General features: G+C 38.2%; 1 protein-coding gene across 1 annotated transcript in view; it reads right to left on the bottom strand.

Moving 5' to 3' along the window:
• Positions 1 to 758: 758 nt before the first annotated feature.
• The window catches only part of UBR5 (ubiquitin protein ligase E3 component n-recognin 5), a gene marked incomplete at its 5' end in the record, with an annotated part of 93803 nt that continues 76761 nt past the window's right edge, over positions 759 to 17800 (bottom strand). Inside the window, 20 exons of the mRNA XM_084260146.1 lie at positions 759 to 2110; positions 3136 to 3221; positions 3741 to 3885; positions 5277 to 5390; positions 5769 to 5924; positions 7658 to 7742; positions 8142 to 8317; positions 8633 to 8693; positions 8922 to 9052; positions 9333 to 9477; positions 9958 to 10069; positions 10712 to 10955; positions 11238 to 11336; positions 11431 to 11551; positions 12190 to 12410; positions 12944 to 13057; positions 13157 to 13329; positions 13950 to 14023; positions 15845 to 16075; positions 16427 to 16638. Of these exons, the coding sequence (XP_084116272.1) occupies positions 1898 to 2110; positions 3136 to 3221; positions 3741 to 3885; positions 5277 to 5390; positions 5769 to 5924; positions 7658 to 7742; positions 8142 to 8317; positions 8633 to 8693; positions 8922 to 9052; positions 9333 to 9477; positions 9958 to 10069; positions 10712 to 10955; positions 11238 to 11336; positions 11431 to 11551; positions 12190 to 12410; positions 12944 to 13057; positions 13157 to 13329; positions 13950 to 14023; positions 15845 to 16075; positions 16427 to 16638 (2913 nt within the window). The 3' untranslated portion in view covers positions 759 to 1897. The remainder of the gene's footprint in view (positions 2111 to 3135; positions 3222 to 3740; positions 3886 to 5276; positions 5391 to 5768; positions 5925 to 7657; positions 7743 to 8141; positions 8318 to 8632; positions 8694 to 8921; positions 9053 to 9332; positions 9478 to 9957; positions 10070 to 10711; positions 10956 to 11237; positions 11337 to 11430; positions 11552 to 12189; positions 12411 to 12943; positions 13058 to 13156; positions 13330 to 13949; positions 14024 to 15844; positions 16076 to 16426; positions 16639 to 17800) is intronic.

Below are 17800 nucleotides of genomic sequence, written 5' to 3'. Positions count from 1 at the left end.
CGATTTAGGAAGCATTAGTACATGCAGAAGTAATTCTACATCTGTTTACTTGATTCCTCTGCAGTTTAACTACACCAGCCTGAAACAGTCAGCCTTTTCTATAAAACAGGATTTTCAGCATCATTTTGGCAACTGGTGATCAGAATTTCTGATCTAGACTGTCCTCCATACACCTAGCAACTAAGTAAATGATGAAGAGAGAGGCTTCTTTTTTGAAAAACAAATAAATGCTGTAGACAACACCTGGTCATCCTCCACTAGCTGACAGAACAGAAAACCCAGTGGACCTCTGGCAAAGGTGAATTCCACTGAGGTTTTGAAGGAACATTGGTTTAGCTCTTCCTAACATAGGAAGTAAAAAAAAAAAAAAAAAAAAAAATCACTAACATGGACTCATGGGGCTGGAGAAGCAAGAACGGGGGAGAAGATCACCACCACAGAAACTCTTAACCTTCAACACTTCAGCCTCCTATACTTTCAGAAATTTGTTTTGATGCAGGAGAAGCAGCTCTTTCCTTAACAAGCCCTTCCTAACTTGCAAAAGCCTCTCAAGCACTAGGGAAAACAAGTCCTAGGTTATGGCCAAAGACTGCCCTCCCCAAAAGCAACCAACCAGTACAAAAGTGAACAACACAGTAGAACCTGCTACAATGCAGCTTGAGGATTTCAGTCTAACCTAATTACCTTGAGATTTTTCAGAACAAGCCACTTTCCCTTCATGCCAACTCTGAGAAAAGAAGGGGTTTGCCTGGCCCGTTTCATTCAGGATTCTCTGCTAACTGTAAAATGTGGGCTGAATGTCTTCTGCAGGTCAATTTTTCAGTTCCAAAATTCAGATTTTTTTAATGAACAACTGTGTTTAGTGTATGCTGTTAGCTGAAGTATAAATGGCTAAATAAAAACTATTGTTTCTTCAGTATGACTTGGTATTTTGTCTGTAATTTCTTTATTAAAAAACTGTAACAAGATACTTAAAAAAAGGCTAGATACAAAAGAAGTTAAGCTGCTCATGAACATTAAAGTTTTCCAAAATGTATCTTCAATAATCATTATCTTATAAACATTTTACAGTTACCAGAAAGTGCCCAGGCTGAGTTTACATAGTTAGATAATGTAGTACAAGTGTTGGGTTAGAACTGGTAGTGGAACAATCTCCTGACTGTCTGTTCACTGAAACAGGGATACAAAAATGTTGATTGTGAACTATGAAATACTGTGCATTGGCCTCATTGTATGTACAAAAAAAAGACCCCCAAAAAACAAAAACCCAAACCAAAACACTAAAGGTACAGATTACATGCAAAATATTAGTGATGGTATCTGATGCACCAGAGTTCAATGCAATCAGGACAAAAATTGCAATGAAAGTGGTTTCAATAAATGACCGATCCCAAGTCTGGGATCTGAGCTGTCAGGAACTTTTTACAAGTTCAATATACATGATACACAACTGCAGCCAACCACAAATTAAACACCATAAAAAAGTTAAAATAAACCACAGAACATACTTAAATTTTTATTTCGAAATTCCCTACTCCCTCTATACAAGAACCTTTGCTGAAACACTTTCCACAAAGGCAGCAGTGAATTTTCAGAACATTTTACATATTTTCCCTCAGCAAAAAGATAAATCACAGTGTAAATTATATTGTTCTGCTGTCATCTTTGGCTGGGGTTAGGCAAAGGAGTTATTGACTAGCAAACTGTTGCAACCAGGTATTGCCAGCGCTCCTTAGGCCTTTACGTTACAAATTTAGTACAGGAATGTTTGCATTTAAATCTTTAAAGTACCACCAGGGGTATGACAGCATTAACTTTCATAAACTTTTATAGACAAATGGAAAAATCTACAAAACTTAGCTAGTAATATTACACAGCAATACACACTTTTTATACTCTACACAAAACCAAAATTCTTGGTCTTAATGGCGAGTAACAATTTCTGTTTCAAAATCTGCTTAGAGGAATAGAGTGGGACATAAAGGCGAGAAATGCAAGTGTTTGCTGTAGGAAGATGTTGGTCATCTGGTGGTCTTATTGTGATTGATGGCATAGGCTGGAATCCCTCCTCACTGGCAGGCAATGATGGACTTGATGTCCAAAAGTAAACCTGAAAAAAGAAGATGGCATTGAAAGTTTTGCTGCACAAAGCCAAAACTCTTATTGCCTACAGAGATAGTGCAGTGTCACAGCAACTTTCATCACTGGTACGTTCTGTTCAATATGCCAGTGAAAGTCAGTGGTCATGCTACGTGCTTGTGTAGTAGCTTCCTTCATTTCCTTTACTGCTGCATTATACACTTAGGTTATGTCACAAAAGCAACCCTGAAAATGATCCTGCATCAACAAATCCTCTGGACATGAAAGGTCTCCAAATCCATCTGGGCAGATGGTGACTCTGCCATCACTACCAAACGCAACAGATCTCTCACAAACTGGTTGGTGACTACAGAATACAACACTTGTACAAAGGGCAGCAACAGAGTATTTGGTTTACTGTCCCAGATGTGAAATACTGACTTGCAGAGCTGAGTCACTACCAAAGAGTGTAACCATTAACAAATGTGCTCTATAGGTTTTCTGTGCTTCAGATTTCCTTTTAGCAAACTGTAAAGGAAAGATAGTACCTTAAGTAGCAAGAAATTAAAAGCGAGTAGTTTTAAGAAGATATAATTTACAGGCAAGTTTTCCAAACCAAACAGCTTTTTGCTCTTTTCCTGAAGTCTCTGTGAAAAAGACAGAATCATTCCTGACATCTTCCAGAAAGGACACAGGCGCTGCCCTCAGGACACACAGAGGTGATGAAAGTAGGAAGAGAACTCAATCTCAAAACTCTACTAGCCCACACCACAGTTACTAGCTACAGTTACTCAGCTGAAGAACAACTGTGAAGGGACTGTAACTCTGCTCCAGTAAGAGACCTGGGAATATGGATGCACCACACCTACCTTCCGTCACAAGAAGGTAACCCCTGCTGTTTCCAGAACTGAAAGTCTAATTGATCCCCACTACCCTGCTCTGCCACCTGAACCCTTCACATACAAAGTCTCTGCAGGTAAATGCAGTTGACAACAGTAATAATACTGAAGTACTTCCTGATCTTCTGCACATTTGCATGGGGAACAGACAACTTACTAGATCTTGTCTTTCTGTCATACTCATCTTCTCAACTATGGACCAAAACCAACGCTTGAACTGCAAAAGTTTCTCAGCATTTTCTCCTGTGTGAAATAAAAAGAAAAATAATTCAGCTGGTAAGCTGGACAATAAAAACAATCTGGTTTATGTGTACTCCAAGTTGGGTCTCAGCTACAATCTCATTCATAACATCCTGTTATTTGAGACATTACTAATACACATACTTTTGAATGTAAAGGCTAACCCTGGCATACCTCAGTAGAATTCCCACTCACTCCCTCCTTCCCCAAAAGCCTAACAACAACTAAATATAGTTTAAACATTACAGAAGAAATACTAGACTGCATCCATCACATCTGCAGTTCTAAAGCTCTGTCAGAACTTTCAGAAGGAAAGGTATGCTACCAATAATAGGATCCTTTTCTTTAATGTCAAGTGACAGCAAAGTTGGTTGAAGGTAAGTATTTTTAAGGTATGTAAAAAGCGATTTATGAACTGGTGTCATATTTGAAGAGGCAGTTTAACGCTGGTAACTCTACTCCACACAGAACCAACAGCGTTAAGTTATCCCCACAACTGTTTCTGGAAAAGTTATTTCATACCTGACTCATCGTTGAAAGAGGTAAAGCTGATCAGCATCTGCACATTTACTTCACCACAGCCATTTACCAAAAGTCTAAAGTCTTCTGCTGTCAAATCTTCTAATGAGTTCTTTGGAAGTACGTCCAGGAGACCCTTCCTCATTGCCTTAAGTAAAAACCACAAGATTCTTGTTACAGCCACATTGCTTTCAGGCCAATTTTAAACACATTACTGAAAAGTTCCACGTGAAGCCATCTATTAATTCAAATTTAATTATTCTCCCAGCTGTTTTCTTACAAAGCTCTGCCATCTGACATGCACATTTTCTGAAATAAAGAACTGCACCGATCTGTTAATCCTGACTATTGCCAAGGAAAGCAGTAATGGTTTGAATGAGCATTTTGCCAGGAGGAAACACACTCTCTAAGGTTAATTCAGGTATTCTGCTGAGATACACTGAATCTGGCAAGGATTACAAAAAAATGCATCTTGCATGTTACTTTTTCTTTGCTTCCTGAGTCACGTGCAAACCCAGCTTAAAAAATGTTATGCACACACATAAATATCTTAAGTAAGTAATGTCCTGAAAAGACTGAAAGTGCCATTTTCGAAATGAAGAATATGAATACACTTTAGTAAATTCCAAAAGGAACACAAATGTTACAGTTTTCATCTCTTCAGCAAGAGCCAAACTATCCCCATATGCAGACATGGAGACCAAGTAACTTAATTCCAGGAACATTTTTTGGTGAGAATTGTAAAGCTAAACTGCAGAGAGGGAATCTAGCAGCCTGCCAGCATCTCTCCAAAGTGCAGTAGGAAGCCACAGTCAGCAGAAGTGACCAAGTTTCAATGCAGTATCATATGACAGAGAATAAGTGGTCCCAAGTACTGGACCTTTGTTAACTGTTTACAAAAATATATTATTCCTTAAATTAAGAAAGGCTTAAAAATACAGTTTTATAGTAAACTGTTAGATTTCTTGCCAAGGTAGTAAAATAAGAACGAAGTTTAATGTTTCATAACTGATTTTTCCTTTTAAAACAAGGTCATCATCAAGTCAGAAGTTCAAGGCTATTTATGTAAACATTTTGTAAACTTTTTGACATTTATTTTTAATCTTTATTTATAAGGTTTTAGTTTTTTAATCTTTGTTTATAAGGCTAAACAAATCCAAAGTGACAGATTACTAGAACTAAGTAGCTACTAAATAGAAAGCACAAAATTCCAAGTGGATACATGCCATCCGAGCGCCAAGTGAAGATCTATGCTTAACCAGTGAAATAAAATTTAAAGAGGAAATTATCTTTCATTATATAGAAAAAAAGATAAAATGCTCAAAGTACTCAGTCTTCACAGTACTGCATAAGCAGCTATACAATTGCAAGAAAAATTAGAAAATTAAATATTTTTAACCAAACTGTCAAGACTTCAGAAACCTGAGCAGCAATACTGTAATAAGGAAAAGAACAACCTGATTGAAATCTTACAGGTTTCAAAAAAAGTAAATAAAACCAAAACCCCAAAACCAAAACCCCATTCCAGCAGAGACTTACATGGAGAGGCTGTTCTGCTACTACCAACATTCGGTGTTCTGCGTATTTCCGAACATACTCATATACATTCTGAGGAGTGACTGGGATATTAACACCATTGGAAATAAGTTCAACCTATGGCAAAGTAACAAGGACCATTTAAAAAATAAACAAACACACACAAAGGGAAAAGGCAATATGGTTATTAAAACAGCCACAGTATGCTGAACAGTGATTTATGGCTTAATATCCTTCTAAAAAAAAGCACAATTTTCTACCAGAGGTTAGCTCTAGAGATTCCTCAGTTTGACTATTCGGGCTTTATGGGAGGCTCTACATTGCCTTCAAGGAAAAAAAATCCACACTTCAATGTTTAAGAAGAGGATTCTGTATTTGAATCTAGGAAGGATAAGATGTTATCTCTGCCACCTGCAAAGAGCATGGATTAGATGCCTACCGTACAACCCAGATCAGGTTCTGAACCTAGAGAGACACAAGCTTAGCCATGCTTACCTGCCCTCCACCCTCCTCCTTACACAAGTCTATTGCAAAGGCCAAGTCCATCGCTGCAAACACTGCGTCAGCATCTGTGCTCTGGGAAGCGAGGATAAGCTGCCGGAGGCTTTCATACATAACTGGATCGAAAAAAGCAAAGTCGTGCCAGTTCACCTATTGAAAAAAATAATACATGTTTGAAGCATCCCTTTGTTTAACAATCTATTCGAAATTATGTGATCTGTGCCTACTCTATGCACTTGCATAGACCATTGTGTAACCCATATAATGAAGTATACTGTGGTGGTTTGACCCCAAACAGCAGCTGAGCACCACATGCCACGTGCTCACTCCCAAAGGAGAAATAGACAGAGCCTCTGTGGGGTGGGATAAGGACAGTTAACTGACAAAAGCACCGTGAAGGGAACAGTAACAGCCCACAGTAAATTTCACTTAAACCCTGGTACCTTATTGACCCGATGGTAATAAGAGTACGGCACGACATGAGGACCGGCCTGACAACCCAGCCACACTCAGACTGCCCTGGAGGCACACAGATTGCCCCTCCCCAGCCAGCCCCTTCTATGGGGAGTGATGTCAGGTGGTGTGGAAAACAGCCTGGACTAACTAAGCTCACCTGGGCTAACTGCTTGGGGAGGTTACCTCTGGCCTGGCCAAAACCAGGACATAATCAAACGCTTGGAAATGACAGCAATCAAACTCGTATTTTCAACCTGCTTTTGAAGGGAGACTAGCATACTAACTGACATGCATTAGCAGAACCAAAGGACAGACCCGTAAAGCCTTTCCTTATATTAAAGTCATCAATGTTATAAAGAAAATTTATTATTTTTTTAAAACCAACTTCTTCTACCTATCAACTAGACCAACAGAGACTTTGATGGAGGTTGACTGAAGCTGGAAATAATTTGCATCAGTGCTCCAAAACTCTGAAAGTTCCCCTCCACTTAAACATGCACATACTGCCACTACACACACACACTTCAATGACTGATGGCCCAGTAGCTGCACATCAGTTTCCAACAATTTAAATATCAGTGTCTACTTCTTGCTGTTTTCTATAGTTCCTTTGGTCTTTCTCAGCTTGGAGGGAAAAATCACCTAGCTAAAATATTCTTTGCTAAATCCAACATTTAATTGGAAGGAATACATATTCACAAAGAAAAAACTGGAGGAAAGAGTTAGAAAGGAAGCTCTTGGGCACTATGAGGGGATATCTGGAGGCATATCTTTCTGCTTTCATTTTCTGCATATCTTTCCTTTTTTCATTAAAGATCGTGTGTATGTTGGAGAATTAAGTGATCAAGATTTTTAAGGAAAGACCAGCAGTAACAAACTTTGGCTTAAGTTCATTGCATCAGACAGAACTTAACAATGCTATTGATTAATACATGAAACATGCAGCACATAATTGGTATTTATTAAGGTGGGGAAGTGTTTTTACCAAAACTTCAGGTCATTATTGTTCCCAATTAAATTATTTTTTTCTCTTGGTTGCATGTATAATTACAGTTCAATTCTGTGAGTTCTCTCAAACATTGTTAAGCTGAGATGCTATTGCTCAGAACTGCCCAAGACTCACTCTTCTGGCCTTTAGTCTCAGGAAGAGAAAAATGGGAAACAGTAAGCTGTTTCTGAAGAGAATCAAAAGCTAATCTATTACAAATTATTCCATCTTAGTCAAATACATCTACTCAGCTCAAAATCTAGGAAATGAAAAAATGAATACTTCTCAAATTATATTTAAAGGCATTCTTACAGTTCCAATATCAATTCTGCTAGTCAATACGTGCGTTTTGGGGGGGGTGGGGGGAATAAACCCCCAGTTTTTAAAGATGAGATCTTATGTAATTAAAAGAAATTGGAATCTTTATGCTCCAACTTACCTTTCTGCCAAGAAGGACTTTAATTACATGTCTATTTAACGTGATGGGACATAGTTCATTCTGCAACAAGCACAGTCCTAGGATTCTGAAAATAGATGTTTGGGGTTTTTTTTAATGGAAATTAAAGCGAGATCTTTCAGCTAACTCACATTAAGAAGTCAAAATATTTTAAGAATCAAGGTGCAGCCAGCTTTCTATCCCCATCAATTCCCGAAACAAAATCTTGGGCATATAGAATTTAGATAAATAAAGCATTGAACCTGCACTATAAAACTTTCAGATTACAAAAAAGACATAAACCCAAAAATTTAACAGGAAAAGAAACCTCAAGTTGACGTGTGCAAATTCCCCACTATTTAGCTGCAGGTGAGAAACACAGCGTATGTAAGTAATAGTTTTTCTGCTTGGATCACTGGTACTCTCCCTGGCATTTTGTATACAAATCTTCTGAGTTTTTCAGGCTAGAAAGTTAACAGTAGCATACCTGCCAATGTTTCTGAAACAATTCAGCCTTGCTTCTGTGTTTTTACCAGGCCTTGGTGTATAGAAACCTCGTTTTCCAGGTTGGTAGAAAAGTGGCGCGTTATCATCCCCATCATCTGTATCATCTAACTCCATATCTACTACGCTGCGGCTGGAGCCGTGTCGCTTCCTATTTTCCTGTTTTGAAAGTCAGAATAACAATTAACAAACTCACCTCATTACTGACAACACATCAACAAACACTACTAGACCCAAAGATCCCAGTTCCATTGGTTAAGAAGTTCCATGATACTTTCTAATGGCAACATTTCATTATTTTTGAGTCATTGCTGCTTGATGTTTTTAAAAGAAAAAAGAAAAAACCCACTCCACAACAAAATTAAACAGAACTTTGTCTTGCATGATAAAGGAAGGCTTGAGTTGCTTAAGTTTTTAAAAGTAATGGATACAACTAGATCTTAACTAAGTTTTATTTCTGCAATAGTTTGTTACCTGCACTTTATCTGACGAGTCTAGCAATCCAAGATCCAATATACTGTCAGCACCATTTTCCCTTGACAGGGGAAAAAAAAAATTAATTTAGTTTCACAAGAAGCAGTTGTCACAGTCTTAAATCAGGCTGACTACATTAAACCAAAGTCAACAAGTCACTTGTCTAAAGAAAAGTATGTAGAACAAAGCAAGGAATAGGCAGCATGTATCAGTGTTATGTGTAGCACAGTACAGGTGCTTTGGCTGCAAAATCAGATTTCATTTCTTATCTAAATCCTTGATACTTTACCTGCCATGTGCAATAATGAGTTCCATTGCTTCATCAACTCTTGCTCTAAGGGAATCTTCACTAGCTAGTAACAGAAGCAGCTGGGCAGGGGACAATTCCAACAACATTCCTGTGATTTTACTTGCAAATGCCTGGGAATAAGGAATGACATAACCTTACTATTTTTCTCCAGTTCTCTCATTTTCAACTATTTTTTTTTTTTTTTAATTTTGGTATTTTTAATACAGAATGCATCGCAAGGCACCTCCTAAACCAAGTGACAAATGACAGGAAGTCTTCAAAACGTATCAAAGAATATAAAAACAGCCCTGTACATTCACATATTTTCAGTTATGTTAAACAGTAATGAACAAATAAATGTTTTAAAAGATGACAAGAACAACATATCATTATTAGATAGGTAAGTCTTACTGGTTGCATTGCTTGCACTCGAGGGTAGAGCCTCTCTCCAAGGGCTTGTCTGTGTGCTGGAAGAGGGTCAGGGTCATCGCTTGGATTTCCTTCTGATGCAGGTCTAAAAGGCCGTGTGTCAATGGAAAGTTGTCTTCTAAAGTCCCTTAAGAAAATCAGAGCAGTTTGTACTCGTTTCAAGGGAAAAGTGCAAAAATTCTCTGCAACAATATATTTGCACACAGATGCAAAAGAGTGGTAATTTTTATGCTGGAATAGTAGCGTTGCTTATAGCTGCTTGGAGAGAACAATACAGAAACAGAGAACCAAAATGAACCAGAGATCTTAATACTGCAAGTATTTAGGATACAGCAGCCATATGCCACCAGCAGCAGTGTTGTTTCTATGTCACCTCACAATTTTATTCTGCTACAGAGGTTTTTATTATTTAGCAGGAGAGATTTATGGCATGTGGTTGAGACACAATTTATCAGTGCTAAAGTAAGCATAATTTCAAGAAATTACCCTTCAAATTGCTCCTGAAAAAAGACACCTTTAACATGAGAAAGTATCTTTCCTGAACATAACCAAGGCAATTATTCTATTTGACAAACTATCTCCAAAAAATCGAACGTGTATCACTTACCTATCCCTGTCTCTCCGAGAACCAGCTCGTAAGCCACTACTTCTCCGCATTTCTCTCTCTCGCTCTCTTTCCCGATCTCTCTCCCCCCTGTTTCGCAATCTCTGCATCAGACCTGAAGGGGAGGGGGTGGGAAGAAAAGCCTCATAAGCTTAAATATCTTTGTATTTCTCTCTCCTACTTAAGTCTCAGTGTAAGTAGAACAGTTTTGGAATATAGCTTGAAAGATATCAATGAGACAGAACCACTTCATTTAAAGTAATGAACTGGGTTCACCCAAGCTTAAGGGACCTGAAGTGTTTATACCAACTTACAAATGCCAAAACACTTCAAGAGTTTATGTGTACTTTCTAAAACATTAAAATGTATCTGTAACAAGCCAGATGGTGTGGTCATATTAAAATGTATGAGCTCTTACTAGCTAAAAACTTGACAATTATTACCTACTAGAGAAAAAGATGCTCAAAAAAGCTGAGAACATAGAACCATAGAATGGTTCGAGCTGGAGGACCTTTATGATCATCAAGTTCAACATCTAAAGCAGACCCTTGTTTCAAAAAACCCCAAGAGCTTCCTGTTTCTGAAAGCAGAAAAAAAGCCATTTCCTAGCCTCAAAGAGGTAGTATGACCGATTTTCATAGTTCCTGTGCTGAGCTAGCGAGAGAAATCTCTGAGACAATGCCCAGTATTTCAACATAAAAAGCATCCATGGCTGTTACCTATGTTACCTGTAGACTAATGGTTGTGCATCACTTACTTGTATGGGTACCCTTGTTGGCATTCTGGATACAATCTAGATTTGGCAGTTTCTCATTTGACAGAAAAGCCTGAGCAATGGCAGTATAAAAGCTTCGTGCTACACCGCTGCCTTCTCCTGGCTCATCCTTGAAAGTAACTTTTACTCTGTGTACAGCCATGGGAGTGGTAGCACACCTGCGACCAAAATGATTGTTGAGCTGCCTCATGGTCTGTTGAATTAGCAGGTCTCTGTCTCGATCAACCTAGTGAAAACACAAACAAGTTTTCTTTCCCTTACTGGTCATCATATCAAGAGAATTTCAGCTTCAAAAGAAGTTTCTGGCCACTTCTGCATAGATTCAGGAAATACCAAGTAGACCATGAAAAAGCTGCAGTGTTATTGCACACAGCACTCTCAGAAATGTTTAAGACACCTGCTTGCAGATTCTGAAATACAGCTTCTCCCATCCTATCAAGCTACAGCAATGTGTAACAACTGAACTGTTAAAGAAAACAAATTCAGAAGATAAACTAACATTTTTTACCTCCAACGTTAAGTCCCTGGATTGCTGGTTTCTAAGTTTCTCCATCTCCCTGCGGAATTTTGATTCCTTTACTTCAAAGCCACCTAATTCTGTCAAGATCTTTAAAAAAAAAAGAAAAGGAAAAATCAGAATAATGAGGGAGATTCACAATTTAATTGTAAGATGAACTGTCCTTATACTGGGTAATACATACCGATCCAGGCTCTGCTCCAACATCTTCCATGAATACTCTACCGAACAGCTCTAAGGAAAGGCGCCAACGTCCCAGCAACATGTCATGAGATATAACCATGCCCATGAAGCTACACTGCGGCCTGACGGAAGGAAGAAGTGACAGACAAGCAAAACCAAATTACATTTCAGGCACGTTTTGCACACTGCTTTTTCTTCCCCTCTGCCTTCAAATAAGTTCTTCATTTCTGATAAACAACAAACCAGACAGCAATTTTGTGGATAAGAACAGATTAAGATGCTTAGTTTCTTCTGAAACACAGGTCTTGCTTACAAAGAGAAGTTACTCTCAAAGCGTGCAACTTCATTGCTACATGGAATTCACTGTTACCAGTCTCCCTTCAATCAAGTCCTCCTTTTTTTTTTCTTTTTTCTTTTTTTTTTTTTTTTTTTTTTTAAAAAAAAGGCTGTAATACAGATCAATCCTTAGCTGCATGAAGCATGGTCAGTATCACCAGGCTAGATGACAAACTGTCAGTTCCAATTTTTACACTTAGCTACCCAGGATGTCATGCAGGTCTGCAGCAGGATGTCAGGTAGTAAAGGACCTTTACAACAGTTTGCAGAGACTTCTTTGAAGACGTTTTAGAAGCTATCAGACACAAGCTACAAATTTAAAATAAGCTACCCATTTTAATTTTAGAAGACTCTTCAGAGTCCCATATATCCTTTTATCAGCTCAGTAATTTTAGACATAAGAGTAATTTTTAACTCCTACTACCTGAAAGATGTGAGAGGTGGCCCTTCACTTTCCGTCAATCCTATTTCTGCCAACAAGCTGCTTTTCAGTTGTGCTGCAAGATCATGAGCTGAAGGCCCTGGCTTTGAACTCTCAGATTCTTCTGTAGGCACATTTTGTTCCTCCCCTTCCTTCTTCTGCCGATTTTGCATGCTCATAACATTTTTTAGGTTGGCTGCATAAGACATTTTAGTTGGAAGAACCTAAAGAGGGAAAAGTAAAATTTAACTGCACTTTCAAAGCAGTCTAGAAGGCTTTCTCAGGGGATAAACATCTAATTTTTAAACCACACATATGTGAGCACCTGTTAAATAACAATAACCTCAGCCCTTTCAACGAATGTGAAAAAAACCCCAACATTTCCCATTTGTATTTCAAACACTTGCCATTTAATGCTTGTTTCTATGCAAGTCAAATCTACCAGGCTACGGGGAGTTTTAATTCTTTTTATCTCAAATTATTGTAAGATTGCCATTTCAAAATTAACTCAGGATTGTATTGCAGTTTCTAAAAGTATTGCCTTACTATAAATGAGCAATCATAAAAGTTCCTACATTTAAAAAATGTAAGCATACTTTTCATAAGAAGTCTGAGTTGTCACACTTTTGGGCTTTTAAATTACCATTCTGAAAGCTACTTAGAATTCTCTCTGAAAACACTGAAGCCTCTTTTTAAGGAATGAGGGTACTAGCCTAAATTACCCTATTATTTAAATTAATAAAACCTTTAACTCTACCTCAAGGCAGTTTCTATCCACTGTAACTTCCATTAAGCATTTCCCACTGTTGGCAGAAGATGAATACAGCCCCTGGCTTGGCCGGCCAAACAGATCCTCTTTGCGAGCGTTGGGCTGAAAACGAACAAAAGCACTCTGGGTAAATAATATACTTCAGTTAGAAACCAAAAAGCAAACTGCAGGTTTCTTCTAGAACACCATCTCTGATGTCACCTGTAATAGGTGGGGCTGGTCTGCCAGGGGGATGGCCTCTGCCAGAGGAACCTCAAAAGGGTTGGGTGGAATGCAGCCCAGGAAGGTCATAGAGTCTGATCGTCTGAAAAATGGATGGTTTTGGCCAGTCTCTGCAGGGAGGGAGTCATCATCTTTGTCATTGAGTGTAGCACCTAAATATCAGAGAAGATTTCAATTTTCAATTTGGTTTTCACAGTTATCAAAGCACAGGATTTAAAATACCTAATATTAATAATATGCTTCCCTATTAGCTATGCAACCCATCTCTACAACTTCATCAGGATGTTTCCACAAATCCTGTATTTTTATTAAGTTGCTTAGTCATCACTTCTAAGTCATCACTTAGTGATGACTAAACAACTTAATAAAAATTAGAACTTCTATTTTTACCCTAACTTCACTGAACATGCCTGTGTATAGAATATGCCTTCTACCCTTTTCAGCAGCAGTTTCATCAGACCAAAGAAACTGGTTTAACTATGAATCAAGTTTTAAATCCTGTCACGGTGTAGAGTAAATAAGGGCACAAATTCTGCAGTTTAGAGCGTAAGGAGATAAAAAGAGGGCCCCAAAATGAGAACAGGCAATGACATAAGAGTAACAATGGTAAGAAAATCTTACTAAACCCCAACTTTAAAATGACATTTTTTCATTGCTTTAGTACAATATATTCAAATAGCAAAGTTTTTCCAGTCTCTGCTAGCTAAAGGGGAAAAACCACTAAGACAGTGCAGCATTTTGGAATACTATAGATGTGTTTCTGTATACTAACTTTGATTGGTGTCATCATCATTTTCATGCTCTGAATCTTCATTGTCAAGACCCAGTTCCAAGAGTTCCCGAGTTCTTTAAGGGAAAAAAAAAAAAGTCAATCCTCTTGAAGAAAACATTAGGCAACACATTTACATCTGTTGCTATCAATAAAAGCATGAAAATAATCAGTAAGCATACTCAAGAGTTAGACATACAAGCCAAGAACAAAGTTCCTCTAAGTACAAAGTACTGTAGAGTACTTCTCATGGCATACTCACTGCATTACTTGCACAGTTGCTCTTAGAGCCATTTGACCACCTACTGAGTTTGATCTAAATAGTTACAGCTTCAGACAGTGATGGGTATACTTGTTTTTTTGAGAATATATCGAAGTTATATAACGTAGAAACCCAGCAGTAGTGGAAGAGAGATGTAAGTGAACACTATTCTAAAATTTACTGGTGTAGAAACTGCTTTGTCCTATAAAAGTAATGTCACAGATCACATTTCAGAAGGGAAGTCTGTGAGCTGCACAGTTCAGAAATGGATCGCACTGCATTATAAAAAGGATCAAGAACTTTGATTAGTATTAAATCCTGGCAGTTTCTGCACTGTGAAACATGTTCTGAAACTAGACGAAGACCAATAAAACAGGCTATTAAAATACCATCTAACAGAAGGAACTGCCTGTGTGAATTTGAATGACTCACCTTTAATTTAAAGGTTTAGGTCTTTAGTTTTATATGCATTTCATAGGAATTCTGCAATTCTTTGATGAACAGTTATTTAACTTTTGAGGGACAAAGCAGATTCCAGAAGTATGTTGTTACCTGGAAAAGGCTTACAGCCACAGCTCCAACTACTCTCATCAGCCAGCACTAAACCTCCATCAGTTACTGTATTAAATCATCCCTTCTTGTGAGGAAACTATTGTTGACAACAACATCCTCTGGTATATGTTCTGAGGTTGTAACAAGCTTTGCCTTACCAATACATACTGAACATAACACCGGAACTGAAGCAGCAGTCCAACACATATCTAAAATATGAATACCTCATATTCTACAGTTACTAAATTTGTAGAGAAAAGGAAAAGTTAGATTTGATGTGCAGTACTGAAAATCAGGGACAGGAATAAGCAAAGATTGGTATTTATTTAACTGTTTACTAGGGCTGTTCAAGGCACATTACCTATAAAACTTAGTAAGAATTGGGAACAGATGGTGGGCATCTCTATGATTATAAAGTGCCATTTCAAATCAAGGAACATTGTTTAAAAAGAAATAATCTTACAATTGTTTAAAAAGAAATAATCTTACGACTTCTACAGAGTAATAAGTACACCTCCTAAAACACTCCAGTTGAAGTAGCAGGGATTTTCAATTTAAGGACATTTTTCAGCTATGATTTCCCTACTGTGCTTTAAGTCATCAGGTAAGTCTCAAATACCCACAACCAAACAGAAAACAGAACTAAGCCCATCGTATCAGACTTCGACATTTTCTCCCATATCATTCTTAACACGTTTGACAAAATTCTAAGTTGTTGTCATGTTGAATGTGAGGAGCAGACCGACTTTTCAGCTGAGAGAGTGTCCTGAGCCCATCTTTTAGAGGCACCACCACGGAGTTAAAAACAAGTTTGATTAATCAAAGTTTCAAAGTTTAAGAAAGCCTTTTACAGGCAATCAGCATAAAAAGATTTGAACAGCATACTGGAATTGGCTTATTAATCAAACCTATGCATATCATACACTGTAATATATATATTTGTATAATATGCATTTTGCCACATACGTAAATATATAGATATATGTACATATTTATATGAGCTGCTGGGTACCACCACCGATGACTGAAATAAAAGGGTAACACTTTTGCAAAAGTTTTTATTTCTACAAGTTTGCCTCAATACCTTTTCCGTTCCAGCTGAGGAGTATCCAATGTTGTCTGCTGATTCATTGCTTTGATCCAATAAATAAGGGCTTGGAAAACGTATGCTACGTGCTTTAGTGAACAGACATCTAGAACAGGAAGAACATCTGAGTGCTCATCATTGTGAGAGCGCATCAAAGACAGTGCGTAGTTCAGGAAATCACCACGTGCTGACATCATTCCCTGACGGGCACTGAGTAAAGTAGCACGTCTAAAGAGAAGGATTGAATACAGAGAGATCAGACATCATGGTAGAACGCATCCTTTACGTATTAGTCTCTATATTTGAAATATGTAAAGATTTTTAAAAAAACCACAACACACAAAACCAGTGCAATAAAAGGAATAATCGTATTTTTATGCTTTACTGTAAGCAGCTCAAGTGCAGTATATTATAGACACTTATTCTACGAAGTCAGAATGCACCAAAGAGATGCCGACTTAAATCAAAGATGACACTGCTGTGTTACAAAATTAGACTCCTAAAATGTCAGTGAACAAGAAAATTTGACTGTAAAACTGACAATTCATATTACATGCAGCAATCCAACTATTTCCATACCTTCTTCCCTCAAGTGTTCTTAGGCTAGCTTCCTCACGGGCTGTCATCCTTTCCCTTCTGGCGGAGTTCTGAGACGCATGAAGAGGATGATTTGGATGCCCAGGATCACCAGCAGACGCCAAGGCAGACCCATAGCGCAGCTGAGCTTCCGTAGAGTCCATGATACTAACCATCCAATTCCAAGTAGGAATAAGCTTTTCTTCTACGTAATTCTATAGAAAGTGAGATTTAATGAGTTTTGCATATGTTAGAAATACATGATGAGAATGCAATCTCAACATAAATCTCCACCACAGCTTTTATAACTACACCTGATTCCCTACAAACAAAGGGGCTGTAAAACTCCATTCAAGAATGACCAATGAACAGTTTCCAAAAGCTCTATTTAGACTACCAATTTGTTAGTAGTGGTATGCAGCTGTCACCACTTAATACTTTGCTGTCTGTAAAGCATGCTCACCATCGCTGCATCCCTTTTGGGCATCTCTTACACTCCTCCCCTTATGACCTCCCAGGTGTACACATCTCAGGGATTTTAGTGTAATTCCTGACTTTCTAGTAGCTTTAACAGCTCTTATCCTGCTATGGCTTACACCAGCCAGACCTTTCACTACTGTTCACCCCTTGTAACTTATTCTGCAAAGACAACAAAGTTAAGACCTGCACAGAGAACTGTGTCTGCACATAAATCTCTCCTCCTGGCCCAGGCTTTTCCTGAGCTGCTCCCAATACTAGCTCTAAGGCCTTCTTGACATTTGCTAACTCCATTGACCTGCTGGGGTTTTTTTATCCAACAGTCTCCTCATTCCTCTACGTTCTAGTCTCCGAAAAACATTCCTCATACTTCAAATATTTTGTACCTACTCAACAAAATGCTAACCTCAACCCCATTTCTGTATCCAAACAAAACCACCGCTGTCAAGCTCTCATGGGCTAATACAAGTCTCTTGCTGCCTCAGCTGGACACCTCTCCTGTGCACTCATCTGGCAAAAAAAGGTAGCCTCTGGAAAACACCTCAGTATTTTCCCACCAAGAATCTCCTGAACAGAAACCAATTTCAGCCAACTCCATAGTAAAACTCTTATTTCTTTCCCTGCATGTTTCCCCCAGTGTTTGATCCTACAACATTCAGTCATGTTTCTCTCCACAAATAAGAAGCCTTTTTCTTCTACCGAACTCTGCAAATACTTCATGGCTCAATTACAAGTAGATACATTTGTCATCTCTTTCACATTCCAAAACACAACACTACTAACAAAAAATAGCATCACTCTATTTCTTGGGCTCTCCAAAGCAGTGGTATTATTCTGAACTATGCCCACATGCAAACTGATAGAAACTTTCTGAACACACTGTATTCCACCTGTGGTGTT

The sequence above is a fragment of the Gallinula chloropus genome (assembly GCF_964237585.1).
Source record: "Gallinula chloropus genome assembly, chromosome: 2".
In the NCBI taxonomy this organism is placed as follows: domain Eukaryota; kingdom Metazoa; phylum Chordata; class Aves; order Gruiformes; family Rallidae; genus Gallinula; species Gallinula chloropus.
This window is presented reverse-complemented; position numbering and strand designations above follow the sequence as displayed.